This window comes from Dendrobates tinctorius, unplaced genomic scaffold (genome assembly GCF_039654945.1).
Source record: "Dendrobates tinctorius isolate UK_male_01 unplaced genomic scaffold, ASM3965494v1 ptg000201l, whole genome shotgun sequence".
NCBI lineage: Eukaryota > Metazoa > Chordata > Amphibia > Anura > Dendrobatidae > Dendrobates > Dendrobates tinctorius.
Genome location: NW_027361868.1, coordinates 13,844,198 through 13,865,607, shown reverse-complemented (window position 1 = coordinate 13,865,607; position 21,410 = coordinate 13,844,198). Strand labels below are relative to the sequence as shown.

The window sequence follows — 21,410 nt, the reverse complement described above, 5'->3', positions numbered from 1 at the left end:
TATATATATATATTTATTTTTTTTTTTTTTATGTGCATCTACATGGAGAGGCAGACAGATGAGCATCCTTCAATGGGATCAACTTAGCTTGTGGGTGTACAAGCACATCTGCGGCAGAAGAGCGTCAGCCTCAGATTTCTCACGCACGTTTTATAAATCTGTTAAGTGTGAACATAACCCAATTCAATAAAAGCTTAGAGTTGAGCAAAAAAAGGTGTGTGCTTCCCTGGTCTGGACCAAAACCTCGGTGGCAACTGGACCAGGGCAGTGTTCCCGTCTGCCATCTTCCGCGCCGCTTGTACTCACTAGGGTCCCGTAATGTTTCAAGTCGATTGAGGTCTAGTGAGGACAAGAGGCTCCCAGGATGGTCCGGCTGCTACTAAGGACCGCGAATAGGACGCTGGTCTAGGCAGCACAAATTCTTTTGCTCAATTCTAAGGCACGTTCACATCTCGGTTACAGATTTTGTAGGATTTTATTTTTCTCCATAAAAACGACGAACACTTCAGCAGAACCGGACAGTCTGAGAATCATCAGACGACACTGTCCATGGGTGTCAGTTTCCACTAGCACACTGGTGGCAATAAACATCCGCCGATCGGCAGCTGTTTACGCCGGACGATCGGCAATGGATGGTTTAGTGGACATAGGAGGCAATTGATCTCGGCAGCACATGTCCGGATTACTGAGGTAGATGTGCAAATATCAAGAACGATGATATTTTGCGCAGACCAAAAGATAGTTTCACCCGACGAGCGTCTTGCTCGTTCATCGGTCACATGTAGATGTATATAATTATGAGTTCTTTCCTGGTATTGAATTTAGAGAATTGTACTAATAGTTAGGGTTTAGCGGACAAGTTTTGCCGATACATACTGTTAGCTTGGATGGTAATATTTTCCTGGAGAAGGTTCATAGGTTCATAGGGTCTTCCAGAAAAGTCCACAGTGAAGAAAAGGCGAAGAAAATCTCATTTAGTGCAAACTATAAAAAAAAAAATTCCGATTACCTTTATTTCTGCTACTTTTGACTTCTTCTGCCAGTCCCACACAGTCAGCATGTGTTCATTGGAGTCATCGATCACAGCCAAATGTACCCCCGAGTCCTGCAACACAACCACAAAATATGAAGAGCCAACATCTTACAATATTCCGATGGCGTAATTATCCCCCAATGTGTCATGTATGGAGAAAAGTCCACCCTTACCCTAATTTCATACATTAAACACATGCCGGTAAAAGCCTTGATGAGCTGCAAATCATTAAAACCACTAGGTGGCCACAGAGACACATGGCATAAACTTCTCAGAGTTTCAAAACTTTTTTCTTCTCTCTTCTTTCCAGAACAAATCAACGACGTAAAATACATCGAGCAACCCGCACTGCCTTGTAACGCAAGCATCCGGCTCAGTGCCAATAGTTCAGAAGTCATTTTTATTTGTAATAATCACATAAAATTCTCAAGTTATTCAATGCAATTTCTCCAAACAAAAAATTGCATAAGCAACATTTACCGCTTTCGAGAAATCCAGGCATCCAACGCCACGTTCAAAGGTGCCGAGGCCAATGACTTGCAACGTGGAGAGACTGACAGAGTCCCAGACTCTTACATGAGGTTGTAGAGGCTGCACAACAGTGAAAACATTGTAAAAGTAAAATTTGATAAAAACTATAAGTAATCCTCTGGCTACAAGGGGAGCAGGACAATCAGGGAAAGGATTGTGCTGCACTTCAGAAGTCATCACCCATCTTACACATATGGGATAACTGGTTTTCTGGTTAGAAGTCATCACCATCAAAGGGGACAACTTCTAGATCGGTGAGATCTGACCACTTAGATCCCACCTGTGATCTCCAGAACGGAGCAGCAGCGCATTTATGACTGCCACACAATTTTTGTATTGAACTGGTCATGCCATCAGCGGCATCTCTCTCCAACATACCCAATCCTCATCTCCACCAACATAACCTTTTGAAGGTTCCCCCTTAGTCCCCATCTCTCCAAAGTTGTTGGGTACTGCCGACTAATATAGGGGCCTTTAAACTTAAAGGGGCACCCGGGTTAAAATAAGATAAGTCTAGAGGTGCACACACAGATGAAATTGGGCAGTGCCAGGCAATTTTAGAAGGAGCTCAATTGATGTGTATGGGGGCCTCCTGACTTCTCCGACAAAGGAGGAGTCCGGCAGCGACTTTTTCCTTTGTGCATGGGGGAGTCGGGAGAGAAAGTTGTCAGCTGAACTGTAGGTTGAAAGTTCTCTCATGTATAAAGGCAAATTTTAAAAAGGGTTTTCCGGTGAAAATAAGTCATCACCTCACCTTAAGGATAGTCAATCACTTGTTGATCGGTGGGGGTCCAGCTGCTGAGAGTGGCGGAATGCATGCTTGACAGCAGCCCCATAGGGAATGAATAGGGTGGCGGAGTGAATGTTCCATGGCAGCCCTGAAGGGAATGAATGGAGTGGCGGAGTGTATGCTTCATGGCAGCCCCATAGGGAGTGAATGGAGTAGTGGAGTGCATGCTTCATGGCAGCCCCATAAGCAGTGAATGGAGTGCATGCTTGAAGGCAGCCCCATAGGTAGTGAATGGTGTGGTGGAGTGCATGCTTGAAGGCAGCCCCATAGGGAGTGAATGGAGTGGCGAAATGCTGCACTCAGCTTTTTCTAGCAGTCTCAGAGCATGAATGGAATGGTAGTTGGGTGACTATTTTGTAACAGGAATAAGAGTTCCACATTTTACCTATCGGGGAGGGTCCCAGTAGTCAGAGCTCCAGCCAACAAGTTATCATCCATCCTTTGGATAGGTGGTAACTTGTTTTCACTGGACAGCCTCTAAGGTTTTTTAACTTGTTTTTATAGGTTCACTAGGTTAATTATCTAAAAGAACTTAAAAAAAAAAAAATCCAGGGCCTATTAAGTCATGAAAGTATTGATTTATTCCATAAGGGTTTTTTTATATATAAAATCAGAGAATTAAAAAAAACTATTAACCAAGTGGATGAAATGAAAAAGGTGGAGAACTTTATGATTACAGTTATGATAATCTAATAAACCATTTGCTGCACTATACAAAAACAAAACATCATTACAATACAAAGGTAAAAAGGTGGCCTTTACCCTCCCATCCTTGTCCACTCCGGCAATCTGTCCAGTAGCAATTCGGATTTTGTCTGGATGGAGGGCGATACTGCACCGGGCAATAAAAGACAAAAAGATCAACATTGACAGAATGGTCTTTGCAAGAACAAATGTCTGCTATGTCATGTTTCATGTTCATGCGACATCTCCATTAAACTAAGAACACCACAAACTTGTACGTCCTTCTTACAAAGTCAGCAGTTATACTTCCTACTTGAACAATCCCTTTAGTAAAGTCCCAGTCTAAGAATCATAGCGGTTTTTCTTCCTAAAACAGCGCCACCTCTGTACACAGGCTGTGTGTGGTATCGCAGCGAAGCGCCATTACGTTTCCTAGAGCCGAGCTGCAAAACCAAACAAAACCCCTGGACAGGTATCAGGGTAAAAAGCAGCCATGTTTTCCTAAACTTGTACTCCTTCAATGTTTAAAGCGTTTTGGCCCTTAATGACCAGATGCCTAGTATTCCCCCCTAACACCTTATCCCAACACTAATGTTTAGTCTTTGGCTACATTGGGCAGGGTTGGCAGAATCCACCTAGAAGCCTCCATTCGGGTGAGCTGGTCTCTTGCGCCACTCCTCAAGATGTAGGAAGACTTGGCCGTCATGGGGATCGGGGAGGGGAAAAGCTTTTCAAATTAAATTTTCTCTGAAACTATCATACACGGCTGCAGTACCGCAGGCAGACAATTCATCCTACCCGTGGTTTGGCAGCCCCATAGGGAATGAACGGAATGACAAAATAAAAAAAAATAAATAAAAAGTACATCTTACCATTTGACGCAATCTGTGTGACCCAGATAATGCCGCTGCGTTCTCTCCTCGTAGTTGAACAGTACAACAACAGACGCTATGAAGTATACAATTTCCCCGGTAGGGAGGAGGTAGACATTAGCGCGACAGTCTCTACCACGATAACCGTATCTAACGCGCTTGGTTAAGGTGAAGACAAATCAGAAGGTGAATATTCTGCCTCTTCCTGATGGCTGTGAATCCCAAGTGTTTTAACTATCAGCTTCTTAGATAATTGTATAACTCGTACGCACACCACCAGTCGTCTGCAGGTAGCTTAAACTCGACCGACACTGCAGCTGTAGAAAGACCAGGAGAAACCACCATGGTTACTTACCGGTAGCCGGTTTTTTCGGAACCCATGACAGCACACCTGAGAGGGATCCGCCCCGCCAGGACAAGAACCTACTGAGATATAAGGGGCGGCACCTCTCACCCACTTCAGTTGGTTACAGAGCACGAGAGGACTTCCCAGTTAGTTACATGTTAATCCAACACCACATCACACAAATGCACCCTACTAATCGCACGCACATACGGTGAAAAAGGGGGGGGAAGAGAATATACGGGTGCTGTCATGGGTTCCGGAAAAACCGACTACCAGTAAGTAACCACGGTGGTTTTCCCTTCACCCATGACAGCACACCTGAGAGATTTTTGGAGACTTCGAAACACCTTAGGGAGGGACCACCGCTTGTAGCACCCTTCTACCAAAGGTTAAGTCAGCCGGGGAGGATAGGTTTAATCTATAATGCTTAAAGGTGGTTGAAGGTGAGGCCCAGGTAGCAGCCTTACAAATTTGTTCAATCGATACCTCTGCCTTTTCAGCCCAGGAGGTCGCCACGGCTCTGGTGGAATGAGCCTTTATGCCATCAGGAATCGGAACACCACTAACTGAGTAGGCTACACTAAAGGCCTCCCTAATCCATCTGGCAATAGTCCCTTTTGAAACCCCATAGCCTTTCCTGGTACCCTGAAAAGCTACAAATAGGGACTGGGACCTCCTCCACTGGCTAGTAACAGATATATATTTTAGCAGGGCTCTCTTACCGTCCAAATTATGGAATTTTTCCTCCCCTGGATTCTTTGGATTTTCGCAAAAAGATGGAAGGATAATTTCCTGACTTCGATGGAAATCTGATACTACCTTAGGTAGATAAGCGGGTTCAGTTTTTAATACCACCCTGTCCTGAAAACTTTGTGTATAGGGTGGATTCACAGAGAGCCTGCAAGTCGCTTACTCTACAGGCCGATGTAAGGGCCACTAAAATTATCGTTTTTAGGGTAAGATATTTTATGGGTAGTTGTTGTATAGGCTCATATGGTTCTTTTGTAAGGGCCTCTAGTACCAGGTTTAAATCCCATGGGGCTATTGGGATAGGCCTAGACCTATGGCAGGATTTGATAAATCTGGCAACCCATCTATTTGCTGCCAAGTTGCAGTTATAGAGCGCACCTAGTGCAGATACTTGAACTTTAAGAGTGTTTACCGCTAACCCCAGCTGCAATCCGGATTGTAAAAATTCCAAGATGGCACTATTCAGGGGTTCTTGTGCTAACGGCTTACCTAGGAATTGCAGGAATTTATTCCATGTTCTGCCGTAGATATTAGTCGCCACTGGCTTCCTACTCTTTAGCAGAGTGGCCACCAACCCGGGACAGAACCCTCTATCCCTTAGAAGCAACCTTTCAAATTCCACACAGTCAGATGGAATCCCTTGACCTGAGCGTGGAATATTGGACCTTGAGCTAGTAGGTCCGGGATTTCTGGCAGAACCCATGGATCTGAGAGGGACATCATTCGTAGCAGAGCGAACCAGGGCCTTTTTGGCCAAAATGGGGCTATTAGGATCACCCTGGCTCGATCGTTCCTGATCTTTCTGACTACTGTTGGGATCAGGGCCACTGGGGGGGGGGGGGGGGACGCATAGGCTAGTCTGAAGTCCCACGGAATCTGCAATGCATCCACTGCCCAAGGTTTTTCCCTTGGGTTTAGTGAGCAAAACCTCTACTTGCTTGTTGTTTTTGTTGGCAAAGAGGTCTATCACTGGTTTCCCCCAAAGCTGTATTTTTTGAAAAACAGACCGATTTAGAGCCCATTCTCCTTGCCTCAGAGTATTGCGGCTCAGGAAAACAGCCTCTATATTTTCTGCCCCCTTTATGTGCAATGCTGTTAGAGAGTGTAGGTGCTGTTCCGCTCTGTACAAAATGTCGCTGGCTGCCTTCATTAGGGAGTGTGATCTTGTACCCCCCTGGTGATTGATGTACGCCACTGTTACTTTGTTGCCTGACATGATCCGGACATTGCTGCCCCTGAGTAAGGGAATAAAGTGGCTCAGGGCCTTGTTCACTGCCCACAGTTCTCTCAGGTTGGAAGATGCACCCATCTCGAGGCCTCCAGGAACCCTGGGCCACATGACGCCTTAGGTGTGCCCCCCAACCCAAGGAGCTCACGTCTGTTAGTATTATATCGGTTGTCTGTCTGTCCCAAGGCATTCCTGAAGCCAAGTTTGTCCTGTCTAGCCACCAGTTGAGAGAGTCTCTGACCTCTAAGGAAAGCTCCAGTCTTCCTTCTAAACGCCCTCTCAGCGATCTTTGTGCTGACAGAATCTCCCCCTGAAGCTGTCGGGTGTGAAATGGAGCCCACCTGACCGCTGGAATACAGGACGTCAGGGTATCTACTAGAGACATCGCGTTTCTCAATGTCATATGAGGTTGGTCTCGGGCAGCCAAGGTCACTTTCTCCACCTTTTCTATCTTGGTATCCGGTAGCAGACAAGCTTGCTGCTCTGAATCCAGGATAAATCCTAGAAAGGTCTGTTATCTTAGGGGCTGTAGTCTCGATATTTTGAAATTTATCATCCACCCTAGTTCCTGTAGGGTGTCGGTCACCCGACTCAACTGTGCCGTACAGTGGTCTTCTGAGCTGCCCACTATTAGGAAATCATCCAAATAAGGTATTATGACTATCGTGAATTCAGAGGAAGGCTGTCACCTCCGCTACGACTTAAGTATTTTTGATAACCTGGGTGGATGGGGATGTGATAGTATGCATCCTTTAAATCGACTACGGCCATAAAACAATCTTGATGTAGCAGTTTTATGGCTGCAGCTACCGATTCCATCTTGAAGGTCTGATTTTTTATCCACCGATTGAGGCCTCTGAGGTTTAGGATTGTCCTTAACGACTGATCTGTTTTCTTTTTTTTTTATCAGAAAAAGGGGGGAATAGAACCCCATTCCCTCCTGTATGTTCGGGACTTCGGAAAGGACCTGCTTGTCTACCAAGTTCAGGATTTCTGCTTCTAAGGCCAGCTGCTTTTCGATCGCTTTCCTGATAGGGGTAACGACAAACGTTGCTCTTGGCTGGCGAAAAAAGGGGAAGGTGAAGTGGAGGTGCCTCCACCAAACAAACCCGGACTCCTTTTATCTTTTATCTTCCCATCTTCTTCTATCGGCCGGAGGACGACCCCTGTTGAATCTTCCTCTCCGAAAGGGCGGCATTCTCTGATCTGCCAGGAATCTGGAAAAGCCTTTCCTTCTATCGCTTGCTTTCTCGAAGATATCATCTAAATTTTTCCCGAATAAAAAACGACCATCGCAGGGGAGAGAGCACAGTTTAGCTTTAGACTGTAGGTCACCTGGACAGCCTTTAAGCCACAAACGCGCATGTAGCGGTATTTGATAATCCTGCCGCCCTAGCTGTCAACCTCAGAGTCCGCCAAAAAAGCTGCTGCCCCATGCAGAAGATACATATCTGCCAATATTTTTTCTCTTGGGACTTTTGACGCTAGTCTCTCTTCTAACTGCTGCAGCCAAATCATTAGGGAACGTGCCGTGCAGGTGCCCGCTATTGCTGGCTTCAATCCTCCTGCTGTTGCTTCCCATGCCCGAGTCTTCCAAGGGCAGAGCTGATTTTTTGGAAGACCTGGACACCGCTGTGTCGATCTTTGGGACCTTGTCCCATATTTCTGCGTCCTTGTGCTCAAAGGGGTATCGTTTCTTAGCGGAGGAGGGAAGAGCCCCTGATCTATCGGGTTTCCTCCATTCTCTCTCAATGAGTGCTTGGACCTTTTCATTAACTGGAAAGGTCCGTTTTTTCTTCTCTTGTAGTCCCCCAAACATGACATCCTCCAGGGATTTAGCAGTTTTTTCTTCCTTTAGGCCCATCGTTGCCCTGATGGCCTTGAGGAGAGCATCCATGTCTTCTACTGGAAAACACCACCCGTGTCACTGTCTGAGGAGGATGTGTGTTCGGTCTGAGATAAGGCCGAGGAGGAGTCTGACGTGGAACTAGGGGGATTCTTCCTACTCTTTTTTCCCTTTTTTCAACAAAGCCTTAATTGAATCTTCCATCTCTGACCTAATGGCCGATATAAGGTTGGTTGCGAAACTAGGCGCTTCTTCTGCCATGGTTCGCTGGATGCAACTGGCGCAGAGGTCTTTCTGCCAGTTTCTTGCTAGGGGGCTTTTACATATGGCACAATCCCTATTCTTCTTGCTCCCCGCTTTCTTAGGCTTTTCCTACGGGGTTAAACATACAACAGGGAACCCCTATTAACAGATTGCTAGCATTCACGAAGATCACTCATCACCCATAATCAAGGGTACCGGACTCGGAGGCTGCGTCGGAGCACGAGATCTGTGCTCTCTGAATCTTGAGGAGTCCCCCCAACCTGCGGCTGGGGCGACTGCTGATTGAATGGCTTCCATGCTTGCGGCCGGAGGGAGGCAGAGTCGGTGATCACTCCTGCTCTGACTCCATGTTTGTCCGCCCACTATGCCACTCTTCCTGTTTAAATATACCACCTTCATCCTGGTGTCTTCTCCCCTCCCCCCTGCGACCGCCGGCCGACCGCGTCGCACCCGGATCCATGACACCGTTGCCTAGCTGACATCAGCTGGCGCGCCCATGATCGCTTGCGCCGCTGACGTCAGCGGCCGGAAGACGCCCGCGGCTCTCGCTCGCTAGGTGCTCTGGGGGAGCGAGACTGCGGGCATGTGCGGGGGGAGGGAGGCGCGGTGGAGCCTCCAGGAGCCGCCACGCACGCCCACACGAACCCGGAGCCCCATGGATCACTGGGGACTGTGCTTCCAGGACCCGACGGCTGGCGCTACAGGTAAGGCACCCTGTTCTTCCCGCGCCAGGACGGGCCTGGGACCTTTACCCATGACAGGCACAGCTGACAGTGGGATTCCCTCCAGGACAGGAACCCAACTGAAGCGTGTGAGAGGTGCCGCCCCTTATATCTCAGTAGGTTCCAGTCCTGGCAGGGCGGATCCATCTCAGGTGTGCTGTCATGGGTGAAGGGAAAACTATGCTGTTTTCTTCAAAAATCTTATTTAGTCTACAGCAGCCATTACTCTAGACGCATGTGTACTGCCCTTAACAGATTACTCCTTTTTACCTACTGTTCATTGTAACGAATACAAGATTTTGGAAGAAAACAGCATAGTTTCTCCTGGTCTTTCTACAGCTGCAGTGTCTGTCAAGTTTAAACTACCTGCGGACGCCTAGTCGTGTGCGTACGAGTTCTACAATTATCTAAGAAGCTGATCGTTAGAACACTTGGGATTCACAGCCAGCAGGAAGAGGCGGAATAGTAATAATACTCTGAAGACACCGGACAGAGAAACAGTCTACACCAACGATATCACACTCACAAGTGTAGTCATTTCTGTGGCGCCATTCTCATTTAAACAGACTGGTACCAAACCATAGGTGCAACCAGTTGTGTGAAAGGGAACGCAAAAGTTTGGGGATGATGACACCTTTTCTACCTTCGCAAATACTTGCTGAAAAGTCCCATTCATATTTAAAACCAACTTTAAATCTCAACTGAGACCAGATCAATACTGCAAGAACAAAACACTAAAGGGAATTTGTCACTGCATTTAACAATGCAAACAAGTACACGACTCGCACCTGATGAGGCTGGCATACTTATCTACGTCAGAATCGCAGCACGATCCTGGTAATATAAGGAGCTCTCAATGACTCCTGCTACATAATGAAAAAAAAAAGTCGCAGGGAGGAGGGACACTGAGGAGCCGAAAATCCAGCTAGGTGGGTGGAGATTCAACGGCAGCAGGGAGGAGAGGCACTGGAAATCGATCAGGTTACATAGGAGATTCAGCTGCTGGGAAGAGGGACACTGAAGAGATGTCAATCAAGTTTGGGTGGAGTTCCAGCCGCAGAAGGAGGAGATACACTTAGAGCTGTCCACATGGTTGGTGGAGATTCAGCATCAGCCTCATCAAATCCAAGATCCATCTTATATACACACAGTCAAAATTGTTGGTATCCCCCCCCCCTTGTTTAATGACAGAAAAACCCATAATGGTGACAAAACTTGAATCTGACAATAGTAATAAAGCAAAAATCAATTTCAAGCATGCGTTGTAGTATGTGGTGTGAAATCTTGCTTGAAACCTTGAAGGAGGCCATGAAGAGTTCTATACATAAAAAAATTTACCTAAAATGTTCTGAGAACGCAGTGAACTATGTGTCATAACATGATTATCACAAAGAAAGGATACACCCACTCCAGTTTTAATTTCTCGGGTGGCAGTTCTGTTCTTATGTCTTCATAGTTTTCCACGTCCGAAGGAATGAACATTGTGATTGGTCGGCCTCGCATAAACATCTTAATGTATTCTCCTTCTACAGAAACAAGACAAGAATAGACACTATGGGGGTCAGTCGATTTATTAAAAAAAAAAAAAATTAAATGTCGCCCATCGGACAAGGTGGTACTACTGAAGAGAGCGGCAGTTCTTCACGCTGGTGCTCTAGAACCACGGCGGTGATCAGGAAATGAGGCTCTCCATCACATCGTGCCTGACTGGATCGCAGTTATCATGAAATAGTAGCAAGTCGGCGCACTGGATCATCTACTTTCATTATTTTTCTTCAGGAATTAAATAGAAACACTTAATATACAGTCAATATTTGGAGTCTCAGGTTTGTTTGTAAGAAGCTCTGCTTCAACAGAGGTGGGCCCGACAGCGAATTTTGAGGGACCCCTTATACACGTGTACACTAGGCTCGGCCGAGCATGCTGCGACTTCAATGGGAAAGTGGAGATAGGGGGCAAGACTCCAGTATTCGATTATAATGATCACTAAAGGTAAAAGTGACCATGTCACCGGTCTAAACATTACGATGGAAAACCTTAAAGGATTCCGTTTTCCTGCAGAGACGCTTTAAGAAACTATGCAAATAGTCTCTTCAGAGAGGAAGAGTACTTGATCTATTGGAAGCAGCAATCTTTAAAGTCAATATTGACCCTTAAGGAGGATGGCGCCCTCTATTTGCAGACACGTTTCAGGATTTTTACCCATCCTCAGCGCAAAGCAAGAGAGATGGTTTGGTTGGGCCTCTGACTGGGGGGGTTCTAAGAGGGATCATGGTTACTCTTTATGAAGAGAGCCAAGCCGGCATATAGAGACTTATAGGCCATGCAGCAACACTTTGTGATCGGTTCCGTAACCGATGAAGGTGGCCAAAGACAGACATAATTTGACCGGGTGGAGCGGGAAAATGGAATTTTGGCAAAAAAGTGTTTGCAGGACCTTGGTCTCTACAGTGGGACCAAGGTCCTTGTTGTTGGGAGACACAGTGACCAAACTCTATAATGACACAAACTAAACAAAAATTAATGTAATTCCCGGTTGTACAAACATGTAAGCTGCCTAGCACGCCAACCCCTTTAAAGGGTGTTCTAGAAAAGTGAATATCATTTGTAAGAGTCTAAAAATAAAGACCCTTCTGGTATGAAAATAAGCGGTGACTGGTATTTAATGGTTTGCGCTGGCACGGACGGGCCTTCTGTTTAACTAATCATGGGGTAAAAAAACAAACTATCGAATATAAGGAATAATAAAAGGCATGAAGGAACCTTCCTATTAATGTCTCCCTATATGAGGCAAGAGATTATAAATACGTTTTATGGCTTCTAAATGTTGGTAAAATTCTTTGCGGCTGGAGATATAATCAAATCGCTGCGAATATTTCTGGTATTAAAACCATATATTAGTGGAGGAGGGGAGTGTAATACTGTATAACACGGGCTGTTATTCGAGTCATCGCTTATTAACACGTGCTATATATGCCGCTGGAAAATATGAATATGTGCCCGGGTATTCTATGGCAATAAAGCCAAGTTTACAAAACGGCCGCCAATGCCGTAATTAGATGCAAAACTGCTCTGTTACATTTTTTTTTTTTTAGACCATGACAAAACTTCAGCTTTGTGCTACTTTTCTGTATTGATATATATAGAGCAGAACGTCCCTATTCTCAGGTGTGTTTATAGCATGAAACAGCTACCATACAGAAGAGACTATGTAGGCTTAATAATCAAAAAGGGAAATTGTACGTTTACCGGGAACATAAAAAAAGGTTTGCGGTTATGATGGAATCTGCAAACGCGACTTCAGAAACAGACAAAACAGAAATGAGCAGGATGGCTCTGATCCAGCAATAGAAGATTTCCGTTCTCAAATTTTAGCTCAACGTCACCAACATTGAGGCGAAGACTACAAAGAAAGGATATAGAGCCGTATAGCCGCATCAATTATTGATCAAAGAGGACACGCTCGTATCGACAAGTAATCTGATGCAAATCAAAGCTGATACAGAGAATCAAATAGTCTGCAAATTGGTAAAAAGGAGAAGAAGAATTTTTCCAAAAGCTCAAAGTGGAGGGATGTTTATTATAGATAAAAAAAAAACAAACAAAACAGGAATTCATCCTCATTGATCTCCAACTTCTCCACTTCCCGCTGGTCTTTACTTCCTGGTTCCATCTCAACATTCCGGAGATGTTCGCTCAGCCAATCACCGTTTGCTGCAGTGACATGCTTCAGCTTGTGATTGGCTGAGCACAGATTTCCTACTGTGTCAAGACACACTAGGAAGCAGACAATCATGAGAACTGGGTAAGTGACAAAACATGAGCGGCGGGAAGGGGGAGAAATCGAGAGAAAGTGTTGTTTCTTTTATTTTTTTTCAATCCAAGCCCATTGGAAAATAAATTTTAGCCACTCGGCAACCCCTTTTAAATGTGGAAATTTTACACGCCAGAGGAACCCCTACTTCGTATTAGACACAATTTTGGAAAAAATGTACATAAATATAAAAAAAAAAAAAAAAAAAAGTAAAAAACGAACTTGTGGCCCCACCATTAACATTTTCTTTACCGTACAAGTCTAAGTCCAACATCTATCTACAGGAGTAATTTTTTAAAGTTGTGAAATTAAAGTGTCACTCTCTCGATACCCTTTTTTTTTTTTTTTTTTGCTCAAAGGGCAACTAGTATATCCAAAAACGGTCAAAACCACCAAGTTGTACAATTGCCTTTATCTTAAAATTGGCGGCGTTATTTACTCCCAGGATTCACAAGATTTACAAACTGGCTTTTCGCTTAATAAGTGGAAAACAGAATTTAAAAAAAAAAACAAAAAAAAAACCACACCAAGAATCACACTCTACGCAATATATTACGACCAAGAGGTGCCCTAGGAGATCTATAGGTCAAACGCACATTCGTAGTAATCTAGTAGGAGATTGATCTCTACTAATTCTATTATCACAGTCTAAAGGAACTAAAAAAAAAAAAAAAACTGTCCATGCAGCTTAGGCATTACAGCAAAAAAAAAATTACAAAAAAAAAGTGTAAAATAAAAAAACAAATGTCAAAAGCACCGCTTAGACAAAACTCCCACCACTGATCGGTCAGCTTTCGCCAGTATGAGCTTTCACAATGGATACCACTGGACATGCATATAAAGGCATGCACAGATCAGAGATTGCATGCTACAGCAGAGTTTGCAGGAGGAAGATAGAAAAGCAGATTTTAGGTTAATTTTTAGAAATAAAATGAAGGCAGAATATATGAAGGTTGTTTAGTTTCTGTCAGTGAAGCCAGCAGGAAGCCAGAACAGTAACAGCAATGGTCATCTATGAAAGGGAGAGTTTTCCTTTATATCCGGACTGTACAAGAACATGCAAAACACTTGGTTAGCTTTGAGTGTGGCGTTCTATCGCTGCCATTAGGCCTCAATCACACGGTCAGTATTTGGTCAGTAGTTTCCATCAGTGTTTGTAAGACAATACCAGGAGAGGAACAATCAGAGGAAAAAAGTACAATAGAAACTCGCCACCACTCCTGTATTTATCACCCACTCCTGGATTCGGCTTACAAATACTGATGTAAAATACTGACCAAATACTGAACGTGGCTTTATTCTGGTACTATAACGAGGTCATCTAATGAGAAAGAGGCAGAAAGCTCGAGCCCTGACCCCATAAATGCCCAGGCACATCCCTTGTTCTCAGCTTAAAAACGGCCATGCACAGACACGTCTGCATTAATATGAAGGAGACTTCTGGAAATTTGTTTGGACTACTAAAAACCAGCCAACTTCCTGATACGAATAAGGTTCACATTTCTGGACACTGATGTGACTTTTTGAAACTATCCACCTTTCACCACCATGTAGGTCCTGACTCCTGCACCAAGATGTTATACTTATTAAAAAAAAAAAAAAAAAAAAAAAAAAAAAACACTTTATCATGATGGTCAGAAACTAATATTATATTACACATCTATTAAAAAAACACCTTCATAGAATTTTTTTTTTTTAATAAAAATGTGATGGTTTATAGTCACCACTAGAGGGAGGTGTGGAAAGAAGCGCATACTGGTATATTAGAAAAATCAAAGTATGAACTGCCTGCAGTGAGCTCCCTCTAGTGGTGGCAGTTACAATTTTACAGTTTAACTCCGGGTCTCTGTGGGCGACTTGGAGCACAACAGAAGAGCATTGACCATCAATATTCCATCAGAGTGGATGTCGGCCCTGAAGAAGGAAGCAAAGGTTGCAGGTGACAAGCGGCCACTCATTGGCTACAGTGAGCACGTGATACATGAAGTCACGGCTATCTCAGAGAACAGTGGCACAGATGCTGGTGCAGGTGGTCAGTATCCACCATATTTAATTAAACAACCCCTTTAAGTCTGGTGCAGTTTTGGGCTGCTTAATTTTTCAAGTAAAGATGCAAACCATTTTCACCAATTTGCAAACCAAGTCGGCCCCAATGTCCAATCTATAAAAAGTTCTTCAATAAGGCTAAGAAGAAAAAAAAAAAAAAAAATAGACCTAGGAATGACAACCCTCTGTTATTCCTCCTGGAAATGTAGAACTTAAGAGGATCAGTAAAACCAGACAAAAATCCTTCACAATATTATGTACTAAAACAGATGTGTCAGGAAGAAGTGAGAACGAGATGACCAGGGAATGGACGGGATCACTTAGGTAATAGATAGCGCTAATCAAAGTCTCCATGCCAGAGAGATTTCCAAATTAGATGCAGAAAAAAGAAAGAAAAAGCAGCAAGATCAAGAAGGATAAGAAAGAGGCAAAGGGCCAAGCCGCGTAGTCTAGGGCTGAATCTTACCTTGGCTGTTTTTTTCTCTTGTCGACATTTTTGCTGGTTTTGAGACAGAAGTAAAACAACTTAAAAGATCAAGTCAGCGCTGCTGCAGTCTGCTTAGCATGTAATCGTGCGGCTACTCTTTTTGTACTTATGTCGAAAATGAACAATTAAAATAGAAAACACACATATGAGTTATGTTAGCCGTGTGTTACAACGTGTCTTATGGCAGAAGAGAGAAAAAAAAAGAAAAACTAAAGAAACGTGATGCTGCTTGTTTAAGTTGCATAAACAGAATCTCGAGAAAATAAGGAACCACAATGGTGTAAAAAAAATAAAGAACTGCACAGTCGGAGTTTGGGTTTTTACCTGGGCTGACGACAAAATCTTTATTCCTGAAAACAAAAATAATTGGGCATTACATGAATGTATGACAAGGTAAAGCAGCTGGGAGCAGCCTGAAGAAGTGAGCGAGAGGATGTGACGGATACCTTCAGTGAGCGGAGGGAGAAAGCGTGAAATCGAGAGACTGCTACCCACAAATAAGCACAGCGGACGCCGACCGTCCCAGGGGCTGCTTAGTGGTTATATGATGGGTCAGAACGGAGAAAGGCAAAATCGTTTTACCCCTTTCATGAGCCACTGTCAACTGACCATTCTCTTCATTATCAAAGAGGTGCCATCATGTCTACCGCCATATCGTGCCTTTATGCAGGCTACGAGTTGGAAAACAAGGGTTCCCGAGAAATCTTGCTCCCCATCTTAAGGGCATGTAAACATGGCAGCAATCAGCTGCCGTAAAAGACAAAATCGCTCATTGGTCAGCTGATCGCATCTTTTATGTTGGTATCAAAATAGCAGTAAGCCCTGTACCTCCTCATGAACACAGGGAAGAGGTATGTGGACTGAAAAACCATCCCATGCAGGTTCCTAAAAAAACTGCTTTTAAACGGGTGTCAATCTACTCGTTATACAGAATCAACCCCGCTAATTTGGGCAGGAATCTGCTTGTTTAGCTGCGGTTTTTTTCCCTTTTTTTTTTTTTTTTTTTTTTTAATAAAAGACCCCTCTGCTTCAATGGGGGGGGGCGATGAAAATACCTTACAAAGCCAATTGACAAAAGTGACAGAACAAAGTGGTGTGGGGGTTTTTTTGCCTAAAACTTTGCAGAATTCACGGCCATTCCGTCGCTAACGCACATGAAATTGGTACTTAACAGCATTGTCCAGGTTCGGCCCGAAAACCTGCAGTCATTGACTTGTGAATCCTCACAGTGTGAACATTGCATGCTGTCAGGATTTTCTGTGTTGACCGCTAGACTGAGCAATCGTGTGACCACAAGTATGCGATATGCATTCTCCAGCCACATTCCGACTAGACGTGTGAAGCCTTGCTCAATTCATCATGCACGTCTAGTCGGGACTGTGGCTGGAAGTATGTCTCATTACCATCCAGTCTCGCCGCTACCACCGGAGAATCCCGACAGCCTGCACAGTGCACATTGCGAAGATTCACAAGTCTGCAATCACAAATTAACTGTAGATTTTCGTGCAAACCTGCATAACCCCCTTTACTGATCCTCTCGAGAACTAGAAAAAAAATCTGCACTGAATAATAAACACACAGCGTGTTCGTCATAATGTATAGGAGAGGCGGTGGATTAACCCATTGAATGAAAAGCAGATTAATCAACCTGTGGCGGAGTATACGCTTTGGATTTCTGCCGCAGGTTTTAAAAAAATTCAGTGGACCATCATGTGTCAAACCCATTTCACGTAAAAAAGGCTGGAGCTCTGTCCACGATGTTCATATTCCCTGGGAATAGAGGTTACCCGCCCTCTACAACACACAAATCCACACTTTGGGGAACTCTTCTCGAAAAGGAGAAACGGTGGCACTGAGCGATGACCTAGTTTAATAACTTTTTTTCATTTCTCCAACTTTCCTAACTAATACTTACTTGTCGGACGGTTTGCTCGACTTTGAAATTAATTTTGGCGCAGAAGGCACCCTCATGAGCCTGTTTCGACTGTCATCTGAACTGTCCCACGTGTGGTGCGATTTGTCTACGGTGGGGGTTCGCTTTACACTGAGAGAAAAAAAAAAAAAAACAAAAAAAACAAAATAAATTAATTTTTTTAAGCAATTTCTGTAAGGTGGACGGATTAGAACGTGGGTTAATAAAGGCTGTGCTAGAAAAGGAAACAGCTGGTTACAAGAAATCCATGCAGAGGAGTTGTGAACATAGCAAAGCACAGAAATATCGGAGTAAGCCCCAAGACCCACAGCAATGCCCCTGACAAGGAATCGTCTCCAGTCCTGTGGAGACACGGAGGGGTGGCTCAAAGAGTAACTAAAAACTTTAATTACCCTCCAGGCACTGCAAAGTTCTAGATTTTTGTGATATACAGTGCCTAGCGAAAGTATTCGGCCCCCTGGAACTTTTCAACCTTTTCCCACATATCTTGCTTCAAACAAAGATACCAAATGTAAATTTTTGGTGAAGAATCAACAAGTGGGACACAATTGTGAAGTTGAACGAAATTTATTGGTTATTTTAAATTTTTGTGGAAATTCAAAAACTGAAAAGTGGGGCGTGCAATATTATTCAGCCTCTTTAACTTAATACTTTGTTGCGCCACCTTTTGCTGCAACTACAGCTGCAAGTCGCTTGGGGTATGTCTCTATCAGTTTTGAACATCGAGAGACTGAAATTCTTGCCCGTTCTTCCTTGGCAAACAGCTCGAGCTCAGTGAGGTTGGATGGAGATCGTTTGTGAACGGCAGTTTCCAGCTCTTTCCACAGATTCTCGATTGGATTCAGGTCTGGACTGTGACTTGGCCATTCTAGCACCTGGATACATTTGTGAACCATTCCATCGTAGATTTTGCTTTATTTTTTCAATGTGATCGCTTGCACAGTGCTCCTTGGCATGTTTAAAGTTTTGGAAATCATTTTGTATCCAAATCGGGCTTTAAACTTCTCCACAACAGTATCACGAACCTGCCTGTTGTGTTCCTTGGTCCTCATGATGCTCTCTGTGCTTCAAACAGAACCATGAGACTATCACAGAGCAGGTGCATTTATATGGAGACTTGATTACACACCGGTGGATTATATCTATCATTAGTCATTTAGGACAACATTGGATCATTCAGAGATCCACAATGAACTTGTGGAGTGAGTTTGCTGCACTGAAAGTAAAGGGGCCTAATAATATTGCACACCCCACTTTTCAGTATTTTAAATTTCCACAAAAATTTAAAATACCGTATTTTTCGGACCATAAGACGCTCTTTTTTTCCCCAAAATTTTTTGGGGAAAGTGGGGGGGTGCGTCTTATGGTCGCAATGTACTAACCCCCGAGGCTGGTTCGGGGGCTCTGTAGTGCGGTGGTGGCAGCGGGCTGTGCTCCGATGCAGGGGTAGCAGCTCTCTGTGCTCTGGTGCAGGGGTGGCGGCTCCGCCGGCATTTCCTCCAAGCCCAGAGGCCCCCCCCGCACATCCCTTGCTGGCCGCCGCCATGTTGCGGTGGCCTCCGGGAACATGGACGCCGGTCCGGCGCATGCGCAGGTTCAGATCTCGTCCGGCGAGATCTCGGGGGACGAGATTCAAATCTCGGCAACGAGATCTCGTCCCCAGAGATCTCGGAACGAGATCTGAACCTGCGCATGCGCCGTCCCCAGACTGGCGGCCATCTTCCCGGCGTCCATGTCCCCTGAGGCCACCGCAACATGGTGGCGGCCAGCAAGGCATGTGCGGGGGCCTCCGGGCTTGGAGGAAATGCCGGCGGAGCCGCCACCCCTGCATCGGAGCATAGAGAGCCGCCACCCTCACCCCACAGAGCCCACCTGCCGCAGCCGCCCCAGCCGCCACCGCACAAGCCTGGACCACTGAATGACCCCTGTGACCACTCCTCCACTTGTGCCGGATCCCTTCCCAGGTAAGCTGAATTCGGACTGTAAGACGGACCCCCATTTGACACTTTTTTTCCCTATTTTCCTTCTGAAAATTGGGGTGCGTCTTCTGGTCCGGTGCGTCTTATAGACCAAAAAATACGGTAACCAATAAATTTTGTTCAACTTCACAATTGTGTCCCACTTGTTGTTTATTCTTCAACAAAAATTTACATTTGGTATCTTTATGTTTGAAGCATATGTGGGAAAAGGTTGAAAAGTTCCAGGGGGCCGAAAACTTTCGCAAGGCACTGCACTTCATTACCGGATTTTGCTTCCTTTTCTCCCAAACATTCTTTGCCGCCTCCCCATCCTTGGTCGCCGTCCACAGTTTTTTCATAAATAGGAGTAGGTGACCGCCATCTTTCGCGCGTGCGCCAAGCATTCTTGGCTCGCGCACGCGCAGTATGCTTTGCCCAACTGCGGGCAAAGCCGAAAAGCCTTACTGCGCATGCAAGTATTTTGCTGTGTTCCGGGGCATAGGTAACCAGCGCATGCGCCGTAAGGCTTTTTGGCTTTGCCTGCAGTTGGGCAAAGCATACTGCATGTGCTCGAGCCAAGAATGCTTAGCGCATGCGCGAAAGATGGCGGACACCTACTCCTATTCATGAAAAAACTGCGGACAGCGACCAAAGATGGGGAGGCGGCAAAGATACGAAACACCGCCCATCGGACAGACCTAATTTAAATAGCCCGCCAAAACCAGGTGACAGATTCCCTTTAAAAGCTGCTTTTTACTGCTGCTCAAAGATCTGTACAGAATATTCTAACAGTCTGTATGGAAATTCCCATGTATAGGATTGGGAGCAGAGAGGCTGAGACAGATGGCATATAGGGGGACAATTCATTAATGTATTTATCACAAAACTGGAGTAACACTTTGAAAAGTTATAAAAAAAAAAAAAATTGTTGAGTTGCCAAAATTTTTTTACGCAATTTTTGGCTTTTTTCATGCCAACTTCAAGCAGCTCTGCCAAAATTGGCATGGCTATGCTCACCCAAATTTATCAATAGAGCCAGTGTGTCTGACAAGTACATTTCTAAAGAAGGGCAAGCCACTATGTTGCGCCAAATTCATTAAGTGTCGTGCACCCCCTTATCGAACTTCACGCATCTTATTCCTGAAGGGGCCTCATTAAGGCTGATCTGTTCAAATTAATTGGGGCCATGGAGTATGGATTTTGAGGAGCAGCATTTGAAAGCAGCTTCTAAAGGAGCATCAACTGGACATGTGAAACAGCATTGCTTCAGCGTTTGCGAGAAAAGAAAGCAAAATAAGATACTGAAGCATAGTCAAAAAAAATGTATACATTTTGCAATTCCTGAAGGACATTTTTTGATATAGAAGCTCTGCTCTGGCTTTTTATTCCAAGTCACATGGCTAGGCCGAGTAAAGGGTCACTATTGACTTTTGGGATTGCTACTTCCAATAGGTGGCCCAAGAGCTCCTGTCCTCTTGCATGTTCAGCCATGTAGAAATTTGCCAACCATCCTTTCAGAACTAGACCGGATCTTACGCCACCTTCTCCAAAAGGAACGGCGGGTTGGCCCGAATGAGCATTCAGCTGACACCTAAGTTTATGACCTCTGTAAATTAAGAATTGGAGGGTGAAAGGGGCGATTAGGGCAAATTTATGAGAAGACTGAAAATTTCCTTTAGAATCGGAAGCGGCGACATACCTGTATTTTATCAAAGAGACAAATCGGAAGTTAGTAAAGACAGATGACCAGCAAGCACCAGAAACCTGTAGGCCAGCATCACAACGCAAGGCGCAAGAATCAGCAAAACAAGAACATGCAACTCACGATTATACGACGTTTCCCTACAAAGGAAGCAGAAAGCCAGAGACCTGAAGCTGCGCCAGGCGGCTGCTGTGTGGCGTCTACTTAGTAAGGGATTAGTCTGAGAAATGTGTGAAATCGCACGAGCTGAAGAGCGGACACCCAAGCAAGGTTTAGAAGGGTCAATTTTTGAAACATGATGCAAAAATATTAAAGCATTGCTTTGTGGAAAGAGTTGTAATGATATGAAAAAAATAGAGAAAAATAAAGGAAAAAAATAAACCCTTCTTAAATTGGATATAACC

General features: G+C 44.6%; 1 protein-coding gene across 6 annotated transcripts in view; it reads right to left on the bottom strand.

Moving 5' to 3' along the window:
• The window catches only part of EML4 (EMAP like 4), a 154,321-nt gene that overhangs the window by 29,864 nt on the left and 103,047 nt on the right, over positions 1 to 21,410 (bottom strand). For 4 of the 6 annotated variants that reach the window (XM_073553443.1, XM_073553447.1, XM_073553446.1 and 1 more), the window contains 8 exons: positions 17,329 to 17,457; positions 15,738 to 15,763; positions 15,393 to 15,425; positions 10,469 to 10,592; positions 3,911 to 4,060; positions 3,117 to 3,186; positions 1,514 to 1,624; positions 1,010 to 1,105 (listed from right to left, as the gene is read on the bottom strand). In XM_073553443.1, the coding sequence (XP_073409544.1) occupies positions 1,010 to 1,105; positions 1,514 to 1,624; positions 3,117 to 3,186; positions 3,911 to 4,060; positions 10,469 to 10,592; positions 15,393 to 15,425; positions 15,738 to 15,763; positions 17,329 to 17,457 (739 nt within the window). The remainder of the gene's footprint in view (positions 1 to 1,009; positions 1,106 to 1,513; positions 1,625 to 3,116; positions 3,187 to 3,910; positions 4,061 to 10,468; positions 10,593 to 15,392; positions 15,426 to 15,737; positions 15,764 to 17,328; positions 17,458 to 21,410) is intronic. The other 2 variants (XM_073553444.1, XM_073553448.1) reach the window with 1 other exon arrangement.